The sequence below is a fragment of the Parasteatoda tepidariorum genome, chromosome 6 (assembly GCF_043381705.1).
Source record: "Parasteatoda tepidariorum isolate YZ-2023 chromosome 6, CAS_Ptep_4.0, whole genome shotgun sequence".
In the NCBI taxonomy this organism is placed as follows: Eukaryota; Metazoa; Arthropoda; class Arachnida; order Araneae; family Theridiidae; genus Parasteatoda; species Parasteatoda tepidariorum.
Genome location: NC_092209.1, coordinates 64,078,360 through 64,102,692, shown reverse-complemented (window position 1 = coordinate 64,102,692; position 24,333 = coordinate 64,078,360). Strand labels below are relative to the sequence as shown.

The window sequence follows — 24,333 nt, the reverse complement described above, 5'->3', positions numbered from 1 at the left end:
CCTTTTAAGCACTCAAAAAAAGTATTTTTAAGCACTTTAAAAAATATCATAATTAGGCAGGATTGGCAAATTTTTGACACTTGAAGGTTTTAACCATCATGTAAAGAAAAACCTTTTGACATAATTTTTAAAAATTGTGAAAAACCCAAAATTTTCACCGAAGGATAATTACTAGCTATTATAAATATGAAGTAATTTTAAGTTAACATATATGTAAATTAACAGGTGTTCAAACAATTATGTTCTTGAATTATTTTAACATAAAAGTTTTTTTTATTTTGAAAATTACTGTTAAAAACCCAAATTTTGTCATAGAAAATTTTAAATAATTATAAATCAAAATGTGTCAAATTGCAATTGATCACTCACTTTGTTTAATTATTGGAGACAAAAATAATTATCTTATAAAAAACACTTAACAATCATCTTATTTTTTATACGTAAAATCAGTTTTCATTTACTTCCCTGCCCTCTGTACACCAAGTTCATTTTTCAGTTTTGTATGAATAAGACCAAAATTTCAAACTGTTCTTACAATGTAAACAATGTCTTTTTTGCATAATTCATGGTGATAATAAACAAGAAAAAGAAAGAAAAATCTTTTTTTGGAAGAGGAAAAATTAAGCACTTTTTAAAAACAAAATTCGAAAAAAACATCTTTTAAAAACGCTACATACCCAGTAAAAGTTTTAGTTCTGAGGAAACTAAAGAAGAAAAAAAAAAGGCCTGACGCTTAAACTATGTATTTTAAAAAGTTTTAAAAGCAGATGCTTAGATTAAAGTTTGTTTTTACAAATATAAAAAGATTTTTTTTTTTACAAAACAAAACCATTCTTGAAGTTACTAATTGAATAATTGTAAACCTCAAATACTTAATTCTATTTTCAGATTAGGTTTTAAGCAAGAGCACATTAATACATAAAAAATTAAGCCATTTCTGCACAATTATTTAGTAAGTACAGCATCTAAGTAATTTAAATTGTCAAAAAAAATTTTTAACACTACTTTATTTCTCATGCTGAGGGCCCGGCGATGTTGGCTATTACCCATTTAACATCATAGTACATACAAAGTAAATTAAATGTTGTGTGAAGGCCGTCAATGATTGTGAACAGAGAGCAGACATGGAAGTGATTTTGGGCTGCATCTGTAACTCAATTAACATTGTCCAGGAAGCACATGTTAATTAGAGATACCACGAGTGCAAGCAACACTAATTTTTAACAATACATGGTTCGTCTTGCCTGAAAGGAGCTATGTAAATTTAAATATTTATTCAAAAATAGGACATTTTGTAATCAATACATGGAAGCATTAGGAGTCGCAATTAAATATTTCATTGAGAAAAAATAATTTTTAATGAAAAAATAATTAAAATAAGATAATTACTGCAAAATCATTAATAAAGGTAATAATGGAATTAAAGTAAATAGAAACCAGTTTATTTATTGGGTATAATTGAATTGTAATTCTCATAGAAAGGTGTTAATTTATCAATTTCATCAAAATAACTAGTTTTTTAAGGCTTTTATTTCTAAAATTAATTAAGTTTACCTCAATAATTACTATTTGTTAGATTATGATAGCATTTTTGTTTGCTTTGTTTTTCTCACTTAAATGTTAATAAAGGATTTCATTTCTGAAAAGGATTTAAAAAACAAATAGAAAAGTTACAATGAAATGCATATATCTATAATATTTTTATTCTATTCACAATTTCAATATTTTTTTTGTTTGAATATAGCACAAATAATTTAACAATTATAAAATGTTTATTTCAAATCGCAACTTCGCAAAAGAAAAAAAACTAATATACCTTTGTTAATATACCTGTTTCGCAATTATGAAAAATATTTGTGAAAACAATTTTGCAATTATAAAAAATGCTTGCAGTTTAAAACAGGATTAGAATACGTTAGGAAAAATATTGAGTAAAAATGTCCTACTTTGGAACAGGTTGCAGTTACTAAGATAAACCAGCACAGTTTCAAAGGATTCAAGTTCCCAATTTCATTGGATTCAAAAAAACTAAATGTACCACATCACTACGAAACATTTAGTTCAGTTGAATCCAATAAAAAGAACATGGTAACAAAAAAAAGTTAAATTAGATATTAGTTGGAAAACTAGATAAAATAACTATTTCAGAATTATAATTAAAATTATCAATGTGTTTAAGATAGTATCAAAGATAATAAATAAAACCAAATCTATGATTTAAAAAAAAACAGCTTTTATTAAAGTACTTATGAAATTTTTGGGCAAAATCCCTCAGTTCTTTTGTACTCTGCACAGAAAGATGGGACACTTGCCAGATTGCTTTTGGAACAGCTCTTACAATTCTGCAAGTCAGAATTTCAATGCTTTTGATTAGCATCCAAAAACTTTACATCATATCACAATTGAAAATTTTTTTTACAGAGTTTCATTAAAAAAAATCATGCTACACTTTAAAAATGAATCATGATACACTTCAGATTTTGATTTCATTTTTTTTAAACAGCTTTACATTTTTTCATTTAAAAAAAAAATACATAATGACTAGCAAAACATTTTCTGTATAAGGATATACATAGTGTGGAGCATAGAATTTTTAGGGGAAAAAATAACTAAAAATAAAGTAAATCCATAAAATTTTCAGACAAAAATTTTAAATAACTTTAAAAGCTATACATTTTATTCCATAACAATATATATAGCATGCCATATTAAATTTTCTTTTTTACCTTTGACTAATAAAGATATGACACATAAAGAAAGTTTCGATTGCACAAATTTTGGAATTAAGAAGTGTAGCATTTTTGAAAATTTATTGGACACATTACAGATCTGATAATGAAATTACATCAAGCACTTGACATCATAAAAAGTATAAAAAAATGAAATACATAATGCACCAATAAATTTATTTCTAATGGCTCACTTTTTCATTTCAAAGAAAATATAAATATTCCATTTGATTACATAAACAATATTTTACAAGAAAAACTGCAAACCAACTACATTTTTTTATTGTTTCTACAAAATAAAAAAAAAAACAGTTAAAAAAAATCTTCAAGAATTCTATAGGTGCCACATTTACTAATAAAAAAGCCATCAAATGCTATGCAAAATGATATTTTGAAATAGATTACATACAGCAGGGGGAAAAAAGACATCAATTATCTGTTCTATAGTAAAAAATACTATCAAATAGATGCAAATCAGTCCAAGAGTGAAACATGGTGAAAAATATGTACACATTTTTATGCCTTTGGCATTTCTTTTGAAGCAGCTGCACCTCTAGCAATGAAAAAAGTCTGCACAAAAAATAATTATAAACCAATAAGTACTCTCTTAAGCTTTAGTGGTTATCACAGTAAAAGATTTTCTTTTTTAAACACATTCTTTGGGACAAGTTTTTTTTTTCTTCTCTGAAAGATTTGTCATGCCTATTTCAGCAGTTCTGATATAGACTATCACCGTTTAATAGGATATTTGTTGAAATTATTACAATCAAGTCCATCTGATAATTCAAACAAAATATATCAGTCATTCAGTTTGCTATTCACAATCTTACCCAAAAAAATTTATGCAATCATAACAAAAAATATGCAATATAGTGAATGTCTGTCTAATTTATCTAAGTTTGTAGTCCAAACAGAAAATATGAACTTTAACCATTAACATGTCGTAACAGATGCCATTTGAGAAAATTTACAATTGTTCACACTCTAGGGAATTTTCAGTTTTCAAAATTTATGGCAATAGAAAACTTCCATTTTCTTTAAACTCTAGGTTTTATGAGTAATAGAAAAAAGGTGATCAAAACCTAGCTGGCAATATTCACGTATTGTTCACTTTCTGAAGAAAATATTGGGTACATTAAAGTCGTCTTTAGAGAACTATTATGATCCTCTAAAGAGGTCTGTGCGTAATGAAGAACAAGATTTTTTAAGGTTGGGAAGGCGTTGTAAGGTTCAGCAAATCCATACCCATCATCCGTCTTGCGAATCAAACAATGACCAATTGAACCATTCACACTGAAAAATTAAAAAACAAGTATAAGAAGAAAACATAAAATATTTCAAACCTCAATCAATTCGATAAATTAATAATTCAAAAAAGTGTTATTTATGTACAAGCAAATATCTCTACATAAGAAATTGCAATTAACAGTAAATTATATAAATAAAGTTCTGAAACTACTTAAAGTGTCCCAGTAGAAAACCTGCCATTCTCCATAAGTCATTAATGTTATAGGTATAAGTACAGGTAAATTAATTTCACAGGTGCAATTAATGAAATTTCCTGTTAAGTAATATCTCCAATTAAGGCAGGAGCTATTAAATTTTTACATTTAATTATTTGCTACAAGATTATAATTTTAAAAGATAAGCAAAATTTATAAATTTGTTAATAATTTACAATTTGTTTAAATACCAAAATGGGTACTTGTGCCTTTAAGTACTTCTATCTAAAAATTATTTGAAAGTATTTTAAGACTGATCTGTTCCCATACTAATATTGTCATGCTTAATGGATACTTTTAAAAGTATGTGAAATGATTTATATAACACAAAACACTATACAGTAAATCTACTTGTTTCAAGGTTTGAATTATAAAGATTTTTAATGCATTTTAAAAAATAAAGGCTAAAACTTAATTTCGTTTGGTTTAAATTGAAATTACCTATATTTTTATTTTTTATAAGATGTTTCAAATACTGTGAAAAAATGCAGTTTCAAAGCTTTGTAATAAAGCATAATACCGAGTGTCAAGGAAATAACAGCATTAAAAAAATAGTTTTAACATGAAATATTATTCACTTCACAGATGTCCCCTAAAAAAGCAATAATAAATATCTAAAAGTTATTTTATTTAAAAACTTAGTTAAGTACAAAAATAAAAATGTTCTAACTGTTACAACTTACACAATAGACAGAGCAAAATCCCCGGTTCGGCTATTTCTGATTAGGAAAGTCCCATTGAGTTTACCAGCAAGTAATTTCTCAGCATCAGCTCGAGAGCAATCTTGCAGCAGCCACGTAGTCTCATTATTATGAGGAAGTTCTTTAACAGAGACAACTCTAAATATGAAAAAAAAAATATATAAGATTATGAACTTAGAAAATCATGTCAAAACCTGAAACATAACACACAAACAAACGTAAATGAAATTTCATGCCATCAACTTTTAACTTTTTTATCTTGGTATTTCTCTTTTAAAATCTATATATATCTGAATGAAAGCATAAAATTTTCTAGCATATCACTGTCCGAAATCTCCTTTACGCCTAATAAACAAATTTCCACAGTTAAAAAAAATTATTTTTAATAAACAAAATTTTATCACCTTAAAAATATTAGAAGAAAAACCATGAATTTTCAAAGGCCAAAATTTTTTAATGCCTCATAAAATCATCTTTTGATTAAATTCTAACATCAAGTCCTAATCACAATACAAACAAAATAACATAAAAGCATAAGAATGCTAAAAAGTCAATTGTTTATAATAATAATAATTAATAGCAACACTAATAATAGATAAAAAAAATTTCAGTTTTGAAATATTAAGATGAAAATTAAAGACATTTGAAAGAAAATAATAATAATCAAAAATAAAATATAATGTACAGTTAAAAGTTTTAAATCAGTTTTGAAAAAAAAATTTCTTGCAAGAGTTTTGAAAATCATTCAAATATTTTTAATGTGGCATAGTTCTATAACTATGATAGTCATAGGAGGATCTTTAATTTTTATTTTAATTTACCCAGAATTTTTAAAAATGAGAAAGTTTAATATACCAAAGTAAAAAGACATATGTAAAAAGTAATTAATAAATAAGCATTTGATGAACATTTTCATTACTAAATATGAATTAATTGAAAAAATTAACTCTTAAACTAATTGAAACCATCTAAAAGGTACAACAATCAGGCTAAATCTTGACAACCTAATTCCTACTTATTATAATATATATTAGGTATAAAATCTATTCTAAGCCACTAGTAAACAAAGTGTTATTTAACATATAATAAGAATTTGGAGTTTTAAATGGCTTACATTTAGGTATAATATTTAGTTTAGTACACATCATTTGAAAATGCAAATTTAATTCTACACTAAAGTGCGATTTCAAAACAATAAACTTTATAATCAACAAATTGAAGAAGGAAAAATCTGATCTTTTGTTTATGGCTGGTTCAAGTGGAGAAGAATGATAAGCTTCATAAGGTTAAGTGCTGTAAAAAAAGGGTTAAGCACATATTCATAACACATTAATAAATTAACTTACTTCGAGGTACTTTTTTTCGTACTGCATGGATCTTGTAAGAATTGATTAATACTTTCCTTAGATTGATCTTGAGTTGAAATCAGCCTAAATATATCAAAATAACTTAGTAAATATCTTAACAAACATATACATATGACTATAAAAAGGAAAATTTAAGATATAAACAAATAACGATTAATAAAAAGCCAAAAGTTAGGATAAATTTGAGCAATTCTAAAACAATTGTTGAAACAAAAAAATTACAAGAAAAATTCGACAGTTAAAAATATTACTATGTTATTTCTAGAAAATCTTTATTTCTAAACTAGCAAAATTAAAATCTGATACTTGTAAAAACAAGAAAAAAATTATCATGACTTTGCAGATTGTAAGAAAAAATTAAAAGAAATGTTATTTTTCCATTAATTTTTGGAAAAGTTATTTTTCCAAGATTAATTTCAAATAACTAAGAAAAATCTTAACAGAATCTTTTGGCTTTAGTTGTAGATATTGAAGTACACAAAAATAAAAGGATATATTGAACAATAAAGAAGGAAAATATTGAATTGATCTTTCATGCTACTTGTGTAAATTTACTTGTAGATTTTATAACTTTATCATTTAATTTAATAAAGTATTTAAATATCTAATATAAGTTTTTAGCAGCACAAAAAGGATTTTCTTGAATAATTTTTTTCTTCAATTAATAATTTTTAATTAATCATTCTTTAATTAATAATAAATTTTTTTTATAAAATCTAAAATTTGAACAAAATCATTTAAACAGTTTTTGAAAAATGGTAATTTTAAAGCACAGCTTTTGTGAAGCATAATTGCTTAAACTTTGTTTTATAATCTTCCAAAAATTGTGTTTTGTAGCTTTTAAAAAGCAGGGTATCACTGATATAACAAAAAGTTTGTTATGATTTTTGAAGTTTATTTTATATAAAAAAATATATATTGTAGCAAAACAAAATATTCGAACTGGAAAGAAAATAGATAATTACATTTACAGTAATACTGACCTTTGCTTATATAATGAGATCAAATTTGGTTTCTGGGCAGAAATTTCCCTTTCTAATGTGCGGTAGAAGGACATTAGAGGCTTAAGTGCACTGTCTTGCTCTTGAAGGTGATTTTGAAGGGATAATATCCTTCTCTTCATAGATTCAATATCTTTGCATCTACCAAAAAAATTTTATTTTGTTAATATCAAACTTCAAAATATTTAATAAGTAAGGCGTGTCTTACATAGTAGTCAACACACTAAGAAATAAAAACATGCACAGTTAGCTTCTCATTAGCAAAATCTTTAAAGCTTATTTTAATTGCTTGTAATGTAACAATGTTCTCCATTAGTGTTTTTAGATGAGCGGTCAGCCCTGCTTGCCTTTTGATCTCTATAAATGAGCCCTCTTTGTGTTTTATGTAAAAAAAAATTTGCCACCCCCAAAAAAACATTGCTTTTTTATTCATATTCCACTTTTTAAAAAAAATATTCACTGTTTAAATAATAATTACACACTCAGGGTTGCCACAGAAAAAAATGAACAAAATAGTTGCTTTTAGTAGCCTAAAGCATGAAAATAGTAGTCAAAAACTAGGAAAATAGTTGCCTAACAAGAACAAAAATTCATCAAAAATATGACTAAAATTTTGTTAATGACTTAATTGTCATATAACATCATCCATTCAGTCAAGTTGGTGGCAAATATGATAATTTTCATATAAATGCTTATATATATATATATATGAAAAGTGATTACTGAAATTCGAAATTCATGCATTGTAATACCGTTAAAAAATAATTTATTTTTTTTAAAATAAAAAAAATTATGCAGAATTTTTTAGCAATAATCATTGAAAAGGTGATCGAGAAATGAAATAGACTTACAATGGAATTTGTGCAGATTGAACGAATTAAAAAGTGAAGACTCAAATTTGCAATTCAAAATTTTTAACATTTTTTATTTTTTAAGAAAAAAAAAGTTCAGTGTGTCTAGGAACTATCTAGCGGGGCGCAGATTTTTCACCAATTTATGCTTGAAAAAAAACAACATCTCTAGGATTACAAAACAGTCTCCCAATAGTCTCCTTTTCTTGAAAATAGTTGCTTTTTTAGCCTTTTCAGGCAAAAAAAGTTGCCATAGTCGCCTCATGCCAAAAATAGTTGCAAATAGTTGCATTTTAGTCGCCTGTGGCAACCCTGCACACTGGTAAAATTATCTTTGTTTATAGGTTTAATTCTGCTAATAAGTTTAATTAATACTGTTACAAATATTTACTTTGATTGGATTTTTTTCAACTCGTTATGCTCCATCCAACTGTTGCTCTCGTTATGCTCCAACGTTACGTCCAACTGCACACTGGTAAAATTATCTTTGTTTATAGGTTTAATTCTGCTAATAAGTTTAATTAATAATGTTACAAATATTTATTTTGATTGGATTTTTTTCAACTCGTAAAATGTTTATAAGCATCTCTCTTTTTCAAGAAGGGGTGGATACTAATAAATTTTTAAATTATTTTAATTGTTAAAATGATTTTTTAAATGAACACCTTTTTAAAAAAATGCCACTTTAAATGTTTATTTTTGATAGATTTCAGTTTAAATTATATAAAAAGCTTTCAAGTCCTTTATCAATAAATATTTTTTTTTAATTTACTATTTTGAAAAATATTTATGCCCAGAGATTGTCTATTAGAATGTCTTTAATTATTTTATACACTACAAATTTTTCTCATGATAAGAAAGAACTATTTTTTGAAATATACAGATAAAATATTTTAAGAGGGTACTTTTAAAATTACTGTTGTCTAAACTCATTTATCACCAAATATTACACATTTTGATAAATTTTTACAGTTTCAAATGAGTTCCCTTTTCTGAATGGCAGCACCCTGCCCTTTTTGAATCCTAGGAAGAACTCTGAAATAATTGCTAAAATATAGAAATAGCTAAATAATCTATAACTTCTTACACTGATATTTATTTAAACTTAAATTATAATATTTACAGCACAGAAAGAATAGACAAAGTTCTCATGTTTCCTATGAAAAAATCCTCCGTGCTAATTATCCCTGCCCAGCAGTTAAGCAATCCTTGAATTCTAGGTTCTCGATATTCATGTTAAGTGGCTGCGACTTACCATATCTTTCATAGTACTTTTTTTAAATCATTTTTACATAAACTTAATCATTTTTGGAAAGAAAAAATGCCCCAGTTCCTGAATAAAAATTTCATCATCACGTTAAGTTTTAACCTTCGCTTCTTTTTCAGGAAGCATCAGTTTCTTCATTATCACTCTTGTAGCCATTATTTGCCATTGAAAAAGTCTTGTAAACGTTATAACGTTTCAGGCAAAGGGATGCATGCTTTTGGCAGAGGGTGCATAATGGTTATTATTCATAAAAGATTCACAGAGAACGGGAAAAAAAGGTTAAAGATAAGAGGAATTAGTTTCGTAGAAGTGTCTGTAACGTGTAGTTTCACTGTACATATATACACCAGATCTACAAAATTTTAAACTCAAGCAAAATAAATTTATGTTGTAGAGAAAAATAAGATCTTCCCCCCAAGAAGCCTCTTGCATGAAAAATGTTTTATTTTAATAACTTTCTTCTGGTTAAACTTTATAAATACTTAATCAGTTATAAAGACTAATTTTTTTTTAAATTTAAGATAAGAAAAAAAACTACATGGGACGTTTAAGAAAAAAAAAAATAGCGGAGCAATTCGAATAAGAAAAAAAACCTCAGTGAAACTGTTTAAATAAGAAAACGAAGAAAAAAAAAAGAAGCTGACAGAAATAAAGACTTACGGAACTTCACCAGGCTTTTTTTGGTATTCTTCAAGCTGACTTTCAAGCAGTCCAATACAGTCTCTAATTGCTTCTAAGACGTTCTCCTTCAGAAGTATTTCATTCTGCATTTTGTCAAAGTCTTTGTAAACTTTGTCATATAATTGAGCAGCATTTAGGAAATCCTGATTCAATGACCGCAATATTCTACTGTTGGAGTCCTGCAAAATTATTTGAAGTTGTTGCAAAAATGCATAATATATGAACAAATTATATACTATCCTAATAACTGTTTCCGACAATATTATTGTCATATGCTAAAAAATAATTTTTCAAAAAATTTGTAATGGAGAACCACAATAGTGGACCTATTCCTGTGTTAGCAGACAGTTTACTGGAACAGGGTCCGACTGTATCACTATTTTCATTGCTCACACAAATAGGTATAGTTATATATAGCGAAACTAATTTACAAAATGTTTCAAATCTGAAGCATTAATATTTTTTAAAATTTAAATTAAAAAAAAATATACCTTTTTCTTGCCCTGATAGATTTACTTGTTAAAAATATTGTTTTAGAAAAATTCACGATTGTACAAGGAAAATACAAATAATTATTATTATATTTTAAACTAGGTAATAAGAAGTCATAATAGTATGAAATGCAATATTTTAGCTCAATTTTGATAATCAAAATTACTGACTCTAATATTTTGTACTCTACTGGCTACTTATTAGTACAGTAGGGAACCGATTATACGGAACGATCGGGACCATCGCTATTCCGGATAACTGATTTTTCCGGTTTTCTGAATCGCTACAAAAAACCGTTTTTTTTATTGTCAAACTAAACTAAAAAAACAATATTTGGAAATAATCTTAAAAAGAAGAAAAAACAATGAAGTAATACACTAATGAGTAAACATCTTTCAAAAAAGAAAGAAAAATCCTAAAATCTTATGGGGAAAAAAATTATTTTTTTAAAAAAATGGCGGGAAAATTTTTCGAATTTAGTTCCGGTTTTTTGGTTTTCTGATTTCCGGATAACGGGTTCTGTACTGTATTGCTATTTCTAAGGCTTACACAGAAAATTTTCCCTTTTTGGTCGTTTCTATTAAAAAAATTTTTTTTTAAATATCACTTCTGAGCAAAATCGAGTTAATGCACCCAGAATCGAGTTAGGGTATCCAGATCTGATACATTTTGTGGCAGAATCAGACGTAGGCCTTATACTTGTATGCATAAGTCACGTATATCCTATGTATATAAAGGTTCATACACACATGGGTCATTCGTTAGGAGAAAACAATCTTTTAAGAAATTGAACAAAATAATGCTGTATAACTTCAAACATTTACCACTTCTACTTAAGCAGAGTGAATTACTACCGATACTGACATGATTATTGTAATTTATTTAACGGTATGAAGTATAAGATTTCAAAAAAGCCTTACCTGAGAAATCCTGGTGAAAGGGTGGATGAGCTTAACATCTAATGTATGATTGTAATGAGCTAAAGAGACATGCTGATAGTGTGTTATGAGGTCTACTACTGATGAAAAGGACAGGGGCTCAGAGAAGCCATATTTACCATTACGGTGGAAGATTTTTATTAGTTTGTTGCTACCTCCTTTCCTGTAAACGAATGTTTATGAAATTCAAACACGTGGAAATATGATATTACTTTTAATAGTAATGCACAGAATACACTAAATACAAGTTATCAGTTTCACATTTTTAGCATAAGTTTGTTAACTAAACAAAGTAAGAAAAAATTAAATACTATATTATGAAAATGTATTATAAGTTGAGAGCAAATTTTATTTAATTCATATTAATTTTTCAATTTTTGATGAGTAGAAATTGTCTTTCATTTACTAAGAAATAACCAAAATTCACAAATAGGAATTATATGCAAAACAAGTATAATATTTTTAAAACACACCAAAAACTTTTTCAGTTTGGTTTGGCAGTTTATAGACTTAATAACATTGGTAATTAAGGTCCTTAGGACCCCAGGACTTCCTTATTTCTACATTTCTTTTTACTAAAAACTTGCCCCGATTCAAAATATGAATTCTCAACTTCTTTATCCATATATTAATATGCATATTCATAACTATTATATCTATCGATAGAAAAAAATAAAGAATTTCAAAACAAGAAAAAAGTTATATATGAGCAATCAACGGTTTTGATAAGGGCTGATCAAGGAAAAGCAACTGTAATTTGATACTCAGAATAAGTCTAATTTTTTCTTTCAACAAAAGAAATGTTCTTGTATTTATATTTATAGTTTGGTTTTAATTTTGAGTACATAAATTTGAGTGACATTTCTTTATTATGTCCACGAACTGTTAACTTATTTTTCATATCCCCCTACGATTTTTGGTATATTTGTAGTATAGCGCATAAGCGGAATCACTATAAGCAAATGAAATCACACTGTAAACAATCAATTATATTGCCATTGTTCAATTAAAAATATTTAGTACTTACGTCATAGTAGAAAAACAAATTATTTTTTAAAAAAACTGCAACAAATACTAAGTCAATAAATGTTTTTCACCTATTATTAAAACTTTTAAAGGAATGGTAACTATTTTAGAAGATTTTTTTATCTTAAAAAGATATTCTTCATAATACTCATAGACATATAGTACTTTATATACATTTTCTTATTGTTAACAGTGCTCCGAGGGGACATTTTTTAAACAGAAAACTTTAAATTAATGAAATTATTTTACTACTCACAATAAAATAAAACAATTACTAAACAGTATAATATTAAAATAAACAAAATTCTGTCAAGAAAAGAACTATAAATAATTATGTTTAAATCACATTAGTTTAAAATTGAATTGCATTTCATCAATGAAATTTAAATCATCTGTCAACATTCACAACTTTTGAATTCAGGGGTCTGTCCAGACATTTTGTGAAAGGTCCGTTTTTCGTGAAATTGTGAAAAAAAATTACTCACATTCTTTCAACCAGGGTCCGCTTTTATGAATTTGTGCAAATAGGGTCCGGTATTGCAAAAANGAAATTTAAATCATCTGTCAACATTCACAACTTTTGAATTATATAGCAAATATTAAGTTTCAGTAATTATATTTTACTATTCTTACCTTAATGTTAATGTATATTCTCCAGAACCTTTATTAGAAGAATTTCTCACAAGGAATGTACCATCACAAGTATTGGACAATTTTTCATCAACTTCTTCCCTGCAATGAAAAAATTAAAAAGTCAAATCAACATTTTCTAATTATATATATAAAAAAAATACTTATCAAAAGAATTAAAATACAATTCTAAAACTAGGGGCTTAAGTCAGTTCTTTGATGGCTTTGTCTAAATAACACTTTTAATGAATGCTAAGCAATTTTTACAACTGATGTGAGATAGCAGCTATACAGCTAGACTGCATCCTGACCAATTCTATGTTAATTAGAAAAACTGTATGAATTTCAATACAAAGAAAAGACAGTTCTGTACAAATAGTGTTTTCCCCAATATCCAAAAGAGCTTAATAGTCTTAAGCAGATACAGCATCACAAACAGGGTATGTTCAGTCTAATCTGAAGCAAAAGACCCAAGATCGAAGATCTCTTTACCCGCAAACTGAATGAGTATAGGCATAGTCTGGAAAGGTAAATAACCTTCTTTCAAAAACGTTAGTATACTTTTTTAGAAGAGGGAATACTTATAGCTCTGTATCGATAAAAGAAAGCAAGGCAGACTCGGTTAAAGATCAAACCTTAAAAATCTTACCGTGAAATGTCTCCCCAAAACCACTCAGCTTCTTGAAGAGCTTTGTCTTCTGATTTATGGCAATCTTCGGCTATTTGAAGCTTTTCGAAGTCCATTGGAATGGAAACTTGCATGTTGTCTGCCATAACTACAGCCATGTGTGGTAGTTGACCTATTAAAAAAAATTTGTTTTCTATTTAATAAAATTAATAAGGATATTACCAATGAAAAGAACACAAAATAAAGAATCATATGTACTTGGTTGGGATGCAAAATCTGGTAGTTTTTCTCCCCACTCTCCTTTCAAAAGAAGCAATTTAATAATCCTAATGTGAGCTTCTGAGTTTGAAATAAGTTGCCTAAAACAATATCATAAAAACAATGTTAATATACACAATGCTAAATAAATTTGCAAAAAAATCTCACGATAAAAAAATTTTAAATAAAAAAAATGCAATAAAAACATTCCAAATAAAAAAAGTGTTACTTCACAGAACAGAGAATTCTAAAATGCAATAATTAAAATTGAAAGCAAAATAGTTAAAAATGCATTAGTAGAGTATTTTTAAGGAAAAAAGAATTGAAATAATTTATATAAATACAATAACCTGAAATCTCTCAAAAGGCATCGATTAAAATAAATTTAAAAAAATCCAAATATATAATATTATCTTGAATGGTTATGAAATGTTAATTAAAATATCAACAGACATTTTTAAAGTTAAACTAAGCCTCAAATGTTTAACAAATTAATTATTCTACATTGATTATACAGTAGGGAACCGATTATCCGGAACGATCGGGACCATCGCTATTCCGGATAACTGATTTTTTCGGTTTTCTGAATCGCTACAAACAGCCGTTTTTTTATTGTTAAACTCAACTAAAAAGAAAAAAAAATTTGGAAATAATCTTAAAAATAAGAAAAAACGATGAAGTAATACCCTAATGATTATTTCCAAAATGATGGTAAGGTAAANTTCTTTTTAAGATTATTTCCAAAATTTGAAATTTTTTTTCAGTTGGGTTTAACAATAAAAAAAAACGGCTTTTTGTAGCGATTCAGAAAACCGGAAAAATCTGTTATCCGGAATAGCGATGGTCCCGATCGTTCCGGATAATCGGTTCCCTACTGTACTAATTATTTTTTAATAGACAGGCATGTAGATTCTTAAATAAATATTTATTATAATTCTTTTTTTCTAATATTTACCAAAATTTTAGTGGAAAGAAGTGGAAAGTGGAAAGAAGGTCCAATCAAACAGAAATGAAAAAATAATTGAATTAAATATAGAGGGAAAAATAATTTTTTTTCTGATGCAGCAAAACAAATTGAGACAAAGATTAAATTTTGGAAACACTAATTAAATTTATGTTTGTGATGTGATTGGGTGTTGGGGAACAGCATTTTTTAATGGTGTTGGGAGTAGCAATTTAGATACTGAAGCAAATTTTTTCTGGATAAATTTTTATTAACTTAAAATTCAAAACAGTTTTTTTTATACACCTTACATAATTTAAAAATGTCAGAAATTTAAATAAAAAAGACCAACTTTCAGACATATATGCCTAAAAATAAATTATTTGCAATTTTGTGAAAGATAGCTATTACACAGTAGGTTAAATCTTATTTTTAATTTAACATTTTGAGCAAATGTGAGCTTTGGAGAAGTTTGAATAGGATGATTTAAGCAAATTTAAACATAATTTTTAGCATTTTAAACTTTGACTAATTCTTTACAAATTTAGAGATTTTTCTCAAATTTTATAAGTTACATTTGACGATTGATTGGAAATTAGCAAAATAAATACACAAGAAACTTACTCAATTTTATCCCAAGCTGGACGGAGCAACGTGTGACTCAGGATTCTAATCATGGCATCTGGAAAACTTTTAAATCCTCTGGAATATTGCAAAGAACACACTTTGCAGAAATGAGCCATCAATGTTTGCAAAGTTACTTTGTGGTGTACTGGCAATTTCTGAACAAGTTCTCCTAAGTACATGGCACATTGCTTGTCATTATGAATTTCTGAAAGAATAGCAGAGAATTTTTAAACAGGAACTATTAGCACATTTAATATGCGACATATTCAAAAAAAAGAATCTACTTACTAGAAGCATCAACAAATTTTTCATAGCTTTTAACAGGTATCACAGGATTGGGCAATTCCCGAAGGTATTTGATTAAGGCACTGGTTATGCAAGAGAGAGGATATCCCTTGAACTCTACGTTTTTGGTATCTACAATTGAAATTGCTATTTGTATTAATACAGTAGAGTGGCATAAGTTAATGTAATAAAAAAAGCTGTTTAAATATTACAAATGCACATTTTCAACAAAATTTAACTATTCTATGCATTGAAAGTTTTTTTAATAAACTATTATATTACACAAAATTTTTTACAATTACAACTTTATTCTCTTTCTTTTTTCTTCTTTTAGCCTATGGCAATTTGAGTCAAATTTAGGCATTGCTTTAACTATACCCACTGCAAGAAAGGAAGAAAAAAATGAAATTTGAAAATTTCTTCTCCTTTACGATGTAAGCATAATATTTGAATGGCTCCTTAATTAGAAATCAACTATACATAAACTTAATTTCTAATAACTATAATAAACTATAGATAAAGTTATAATAAATTATGTATTTCAATTAAGTAAAAGTGTTAAATTTTGTAGAGTAGCTGTATTTTATTTTAATTATTACCTTTTTTAAAATAATGTAACTAATAATTGTCAAATTTGTAATATTTAACAAAAAAAAGTAATTTAAATCTCAGTGAAGCTAAAAAAAATAATAATAATATTTTTGCGACTTATAACCTATGTTCCCTTTAGTAATTAAGCATAGTAGCTTTGCAGTTAAAAAATCTTTATAGCTACATTTTATTTTAATGAAAGAAGTTTTTTCAATCAATTAAAATTCAGTAATTTTTCAATATTTGAGATCAAAAAATGTATGAGGATGTTTTATCTACAAAAACTATAAAGGATAAATAATAATTTTTTTAAATAAAATCAATGACAAATATAAAAATAGTTTTTACGTAAAAACACTACATTGAAAAGAAATAATAGCAGAATTACATTTACCTTCATTTTGTCTTTGCTTGCTTTTAAGTTGAGTGTGACTATGATTGTGTGTTTTATAGGCTAAGTATAAATCAATATCTGCAAATAGGAAAAAATATAACTGTTTGCCCATTGCACACATTGGTTATTAAGTAAATTCTTAAAAATAGGGCATAAATAATTTAATTTCCTCATAATACATGCATCAGAGTTCCCCCTCCATTTCAGAAAAAATAAAATTCCGTAACTTTTCCAAGTATATTAGGAAAATTTCAAAGAAAATCCAGATCATGTTTAATCTGCACTATGCAATTTCTTATCAGAAAACTTTGATTTTTCCTTTTTGTAATGTCGAATATTCGATTTTATGAACAAAATAATATTGGATGAGTATGGAAAAGTAGAAAAGCTTCACAAAAATGTGAAATTTTTAACAATAAATATTTATAAAGGATGTTAGAATTATTTGACTTGAATCTCAATAACTGATTACTGTATTTTTCAGGCTTTTGCAAAGAAAAAAGAAATGCAACTTTCACTGATTTTTAGAGTCAAAATAAAATTCCCTGACTATTCTAGGTTTTGGCCCTGAATAAAAGTTTATGAAAAATACATTATAAAAAATATTTTGTTAACCCTGCTGAGCATGAGTTTCGGCTTTTTTTAAAACTTTTAGCTGCAAGCTTTCCCGCATTTAAAAAATAAAAATAAAATAAAAAATGGTTTCTGCTATGAAATTTAATGGGAGAGTAGTGCATAGCAGGAAAATTTTTGTACAATTCTATCCAGGGACTTTAAGGGTAAAGATAGTTTAAGATGAATTAAGCGGTAAAGATAGTTTAAGATGAATTTTTTGATAAATTATTTGTTAATTTCTTTTTAAAAAAACATAGAAATAACTTGTAAAATTTTTTAGCAAAAATGAATACAGAAAAAATTTTTTTTTTTTTTTCTGAATCAAGTTAAAACTGTAAATATAATATAATTTCTCATTAAATCTAAATTTACATTCAATCTGTAATACTAAGAAAAGTTTGAAAACTCTAAAAATAAATTTACTGATATTAAAATATTACCTTTATTTTGTTTTGCTAGGGTTTCAATTTCTTGAATATATTTTAGGACTAGTGTTGGGGCATGCTGATCAGCCACATTGAATTCTAAAGACAAATCTTGTCCCAAAGAAGCTGGAAAAAATGAAAAACCAGTTAATTAAAAAAAATTAATCATCCGAACTGTTAATTAATAGGAATAATATCAGATGAACAGTAAAACAGCTAATTTATTAACTGAAAAAATCTTCAGACAAAATAAAAACGAAAAGAAAAAAAAAGTAATACAGTACAGAACCCGTTATCTGGAAATCAGAAAACCGGAACGAAATTCAATAAGTTTTCCCGCCATTTTTTTAAAAAAAAATTTTTTTTCCTCATAGGATTTTAGGATTTTTCTTTCTTTTTCGAAAGATGTTTACCTTACCATCGTTTTGGAAATAATCATTAGTGTATTACTTCATCGTTTTTTCTTCTTTTTAAGATTATTTCCAAAAATATTTGTTTTTTTTAGTTGGGTTTAGCAATAAAAAAAAAACGGTTTTTGTAGCGATTCAGAAAACTGGAAAAATCAGTTATCCGGAATAGCTATGGTCCCGATCGTTCCGGATAATCGGTTCCCTACTGTATTAGATTCTTTTCTTTAGGAAATAAGCTAATAAAGCCTCAATTATTGGTAAAATACCAATTATTTACCATAAAATATAAGGAATAAAATAAACACTTGCATTAAGATTTTTGCCTAGGTAATAAAAAAAGAATTCTTTTTTTTAATATAAATTCTGGAAATTTTTTTTAATTTTAAGCTATAAAATAAGCAATAACAGTAAAGCTCACAAAATAGTAAATATTGTAAATGCTAAGATTTCACGTAAGTTTAAAGAATAAAAGTGCAATTTTTAATAAAATAATAGTAAATAAATTAAATGAACATATCTCCTAAGATCTCTGAAAATAGTGAATTAAATTCCTATCAATATAATTCCGGAGAAACTAAAATTTAAACTCCAGAAAAAATTTCAACATGGAAATTCCCTAACATTAAAGGAATACATATTTCATGTAAGTTTAAACAATGAAAATGTCATTTTTATTCAAATATGGTGATAAGTAGTAAAAGTAACAAAAGTAATTAATTCGATTTGTTAATAAACCTTCATTAAATGGCTTGTCTAGTTATTAGAAGATTGTACTCCCCCCCCCACCAAAAAAAATATATAATAAATAAATAAGGAAAAAATTAGTTTGTCTACACAAAATAAAATTCATGAAAATTTGTTTTAAGTTAATGAAATATTTGTTAATATTTGTGCCTTATTCGATTTTTAATCATAAGCAGTTAATTTCAGAATTAAATGCTAACAAATCATTTATAATTAATTATTCAGTATAAAGTTAAAAATAAGAATTTAAAAATAATTTCTTGCTAGTAAGTATAATTTATAATTCATTTCTTGTTAGTAAGTTTTTCTGACAAAGAAGTAAAAAATAATTATTCAATATAAAACAAGTTTAAGAATTTAAATTATTTGTGAATTAAAGAAATTAATATAAGTTATTATTAGAAGCTTATTTCAGAATTAAGTGATCAAGCCAAAAATAGGTATTAAAAATAATTTGTTGTGTGTAAATGAAATTTATAATGTGATGTAATATTTGATACAACTTAAGTAGCTAACAGAAAAAAAAGTATTTGCATGATACCAGATTAGTTTTAAATTTGCACTTTCTATGTATAACAAAACACCACAAGATTAATGAACACCAATTGAAATATAGTTTCTTCAAGAAAGTTCTTAAACTCAGCTTATAAACCCTTTTACACAGAAATGTTACAACTTGAAAATCCCACTCAATCAGCTGAGCTTAAAAAATGGTAGAAAGGGTTAAATTTAAAAATATGCTGACCTTGCCATCTCATCTATATTCATTTCATGAAAGTCAGCGTGTGTTTTCAAGGACAAAAGTGATCAAAAAAGGATTCAATGCAAAAAGTAGAAGAAAAAAAACCTGTTTAATCCCTTGATGCAACAGGCAGAATGGTTGGATGACTAGCACTCAATGATGCATACATTCTTCAGAAATATTTAAATTTAAGCACAGGCACACATGCATTTATCTTTTTTAACACAGGTGGAAACTTAAGAAAATGCTCATTAAAACTAACCAAAAATTTAACAATTGCACACAGAACAGAATTAACCAAGTGTCTTAATTCAAAATATTTACTAGTTGCTCCAGATATTTGCATACAGTAATTACTACTTTTAACAATATTGTTGAGTTTTTAAATGATCAGACAATTATCAGACTTATATTCCTTTAGATATCATATTTATATTCTTGACTAAAATGGTTACTTTACTTTTATTTTCTTAAATTATAGGAATTTTATATCTTTTAAATATTTTTTCACAATAAACATAGAGCGAATTTAAAATGTTACCCTACTACTAACTTAAGATTTTTTTAAAAATTTTCTTAAAATATTTTACTTACAATGTCTGACAAGAGTCCACATATAAGAAATAACCAAGAATATTTTATGAACGCAGAATAACTTTAATTAAGAGAGCTAATATCTCAGCAAAAAAGCTATTTTGTTACTTTAAACATTCTAAAAGAATAAACCCCAAACATTAATTAAATGAATTAGTGACATATCTTCCAGTAGGGGCTTAGCAATGGTTGGATAACTATGGGTATCCAATAACTGGCAATAACCAAACATAATAAACAAAATGATTATTTAATGAGACAGATTGCTTGTTAGTTCATAAAATTTGTTATATTCTTATTCGTAAAAACCAAATGAACTAAAAATAATTTATATGAATACATATAGAAATAAACTAAAATATATAGCAAATCCTAATCACTACATCATAATTCAAGTCAGTGAATAGAAAAAAAGCATATTTACCAGCAGAATTTTTCTCATGCTTATTCTGGGAAGTGCAGAGTGTATTGAAATTGCTTGAGTTGTGTGAACAGTGTCCACAGACTAAAATAAAGAATAAAAATTTCTATTAAATTTGTAACAAATTGGAATTATATAAATTGTTTATCACATTTTCTCATGTTTTTTCACTAAAAGGCAGCCAATAAGTTTCAGACGGAATCATTGTTATATAATTATAGGAACTTTACACTAATCACTATTTTTCTAGCTCCCTTCAAATTAATAAATATTTGTAAAATGAAAAGAGCTAAATATTCATAGCATTTGAAATTATTAAGATACATTTTATACAATAAATAACTTAATAAACTTGTGATGACAATTAAAAACAAAGCATTTGCCAGTTATTAATTAATTTCAACACAATTTTTAAATTTTAATATAAAAATATTTAATATTCAATCAATGGAAGATATATCATAATTTCTTTATAAATCAAAATATTTAATCAAGAAATTAATCATTTTGAATTAAATTTCTTCTAAAATATTACACTATAGTATAATAAATCATTGTTTTTATACATTACTTTAAAATTTACTTTTAAAATACTTTTGATTTTTGCAGACATAAGAATAATAATAAAAGAAATATTAATAGAAATTTACTTCTGCAATAATGAAAGGCAATGTAAGTTTAAAGCTACTTATTACAGCAAAAAGAGTAATGAATTATTCCTGTAAAAAACTTATTTATAAATCAAAATATTTTATCAGGAAATTAATCATTTTCAATTAAAATTTCTTTTAAAATATTACACTATAGTATGATAAATCATTGTTTTTATGCACTATTATTTTAGAATGCAAAAGTTTTCAGTAAATTTACAAGATAATGATAAGAAAAAAATTGACTAATATTTTTTAAGAACAGGTACATTTTATAGCTGTGGTACATTTTATAGATGTTTATTTAATTTAAAGTGCCAATATAAATTTTGCAGTTGTAATGAAATTTTTAGCTTTTTAAGAATGTTAAAAGTTTCTATAAAGCTCATTATAAAACTACTGCTGCAAAGAATGAAAGCAGATTTTTATATGAAAAATTAGAAGTGTTAATTTTTTCATCAATTAATAAGACAAAGAACTACTATACTCTACAACTAAAACAACTAACCTTGACACAAGTGAGTCTTATGCATCAAGTTGTAAAAACGTAAATGGCACTCTTCGCAGTGCAATAAAGATGGTTCAAAAAGTTTAGTAGTTGAAGATACACCTAAAAATGTGACCATAAATTAGATATAAGTAAAAAATAAATAAAACAAATATATTAAAATAAATAATTAAGTGGAACTTACTATCTTCTTTGAACAATGAACTACTTTGCATTGGATTCTAAATTGAATAAAAATATGATGTCAGTTCCAAAATTAATAACAAGTAATTAAATTTCAAAGCCAAAAAAATTTTATATAAAATTTTTTTAATTTAAAATCTTTGAAAATTGTATTTGCAAAATACAATTATAACATAAAATAACATTATTATAATCGAATTCATGATCATTTCAATATTAAAATAAAAAATTAAAAAATACAACTAATACATAAAATAAAATTATTGTAAGCAAATTCATTATCATTTAATGTTCTTAAAAAAGACAAACATAATATGAAATAATAAAATTATTGTATTATAATAAAATTTTGAACAAAAAAAAATGTGTACACTAAATTTAGATTTTCACATTTTATTTTTTGAAAAATAAACTATACTTTTTTGTTCCAGTTTGTAATATCCAAAGGACATTTTTCTTACTGGCATTTTTTATAAAACTATTCAAAATTTGAATTATTCTTTTCAAGCTATGAAGTTTTTATTTACTCATAAAATTTTTCCCATCAATTTCTTTCTTTTTGTTATTTTTAGTTTTTAATAATAATGATTTAATTTTAATTATTTCAATAAATTTTTTCTTAAATTTTTCAACACTTTGTACATGATTTAATATAATTAAATCTTCAAATTTAATTAAGACGCAATTTTAAAACTTTATTAATATAAATAAAATCTTAAAAACTGCAAGTAAATCAACAATATTTGACTGTTTTAATACAATAAACATTAAGTTTAAAAATTTTTCAACAGAAAATGAAAGCATGTAATTTGCATTAAAAAAGATACATAAATGTCAAGAAAAAAAGGACATGAGGAATGAATACTAAGATAATACAAATACAGGTAAAAGATTTAAGACCTGAAATATCCTATGTCTTAACAATATTTACTGTTTTTTCAACAATATTTATTTACAATGATCCATTTAGTCAAATATTAATTACATTTACTTATAACGATACATTTACAAAATGATTAAACAGTCAAACACAACTTTTTAAAAAATAATAAAATAAGTATTTGAATAAAGATATCTACATCCAGGAGTAACGAAAAATACAACTTTTTTGTTTTTTTTCTTCCTTAGATAAATAAAATTTTTAAAAAAAGAATGTATATTTTTTAAATTTAGATTTATTTACGACAAAAAATGAAAAGTTTTTGCTATTAATGAATTAAAAAGGGGGAAAAAAATAAATACTTACAGCACCACAACTGAGGTGTTCTACCCCAGCAGAAATGGCCTTTTGGTAATATTCTTCTTTAATGCCCATTTTCTGAAATAGAAAATAATCATATTTATAATGTATTAAATTTTTTAATTTCTTAATTCATCCTAATTTAAAATTTTGAAGATTATATAAATTAAGGTAACTTAATAGTTTTTTACAACAGAATAATGTTTTAATAAGTGTAATGATAAAAATTATAAAAAAAATACCACTGTCTTAAACAAACGCACAAAAAAAAAATCAAGTTTTTTTTAATAGGGTCCAGTATTAAGAAAATACAATTAATGAAATAACCTGCATTAAAAAAAAATTTCAATAAATTTGTAAAACTTTTTCAAAAAAAGATTGGTTCTAGATATTTTGGTTTTAAATATGAAATCATGAATAAATAAAAGAAATTTCTAATAAAACGAATCCTAGTGATACTTAACAATATTAGAATCAAACTTAACTATTTACAAATGTTATTAATTGGATCAAATTACAAAATATTTGAAACAATCACTTAAGATAGGAAACCAAATAAAATGATTAACAAGTTTGAGAGGAAAAAAACAAAAAATTTAGGTACAAAACAGCTGTTAGCAGAAACCAAACGATTTTATAGAACTTCCACAAAAAATACCAAATAATATAATGTAATACCAAAGAATTAGGGCTTGAAATACTAAATAATGAATCTGTTAAGAAACCAAATGATTTCAGAAGCTTGAAAAACCAAAGATTTAAGACGAACGTTTTAAATAGTAAACTAAATAATGTAAATATAAAGTTCGATTAAATCATAAATACGTGTATGTAAAAGTATGCATGTCATATATTGTTTGTAAAAATTAATTATTTCTCAAAAAAATAAT

The 24,333-nt window shown here is 25.6% G+C and overlaps 1 protein-coding gene across 2 annotated transcripts in view; it reads right to left on the bottom strand.

Annotated features, from left to right (window-relative positions):
• Positions 1–2,216: 2,216 nt before the first annotated feature.
• The window catches only part of LOC107441029 (phosphatidylinositol 3-kinase regulatory subunit alpha), a 47,773-nt gene continuing 25,656 nt past the window's right edge, over positions 2,217–24,333 (bottom strand). For both annotated transcript variants that reach the window (XM_043054111.2, XM_043054112.2), the window contains 17 exons: positions 23,450–23,521; positions 22,205–22,241; positions 22,021–22,122; positions 20,866–20,946; positions 17,967–18,077; positions 16,912–16,989; positions 15,930–16,058; positions 15,639–15,846; positions 14,072–14,172; positions 13,835–13,985; positions 13,189–13,287; positions 11,512–11,692; positions 10,079–10,278; positions 7,283–7,441; positions 6,279–6,362; positions 4,915–5,070; positions 2,217–4,022 (listed from right to left, as the gene is read on the bottom strand). In XM_043054111.2, the coding sequence (XP_042910045.1) occupies positions 3,812–4,022; positions 4,915–5,070; positions 6,279–6,362; positions 7,283–7,441; positions 10,079–10,278; positions 11,512–11,692; positions 13,189–13,287; positions 13,835–13,985; positions 14,072–14,172; positions 15,639–15,846; positions 15,930–16,058; positions 16,912–16,989; positions 17,967–18,077; positions 20,866–20,946; positions 22,021–22,122; positions 22,205–22,241; positions 23,450–23,521 (2,160 nt within the window). In that variant the 3' untranslated portion in view covers positions 2,217–3,811. The remainder of the gene's footprint in view (positions 4,023–4,914; positions 5,071–6,278; positions 6,363–7,282; positions 7,442–10,078; positions 10,279–11,511; positions 11,693–13,188; positions 13,288–13,834; positions 13,986–14,071; positions 14,173–15,638; positions 15,847–15,929; positions 16,059–16,911; positions 16,990–17,966; positions 18,078–20,865; positions 20,947–22,020; positions 22,123–22,204; positions 22,242–23,449; positions 23,522–24,333) is intronic.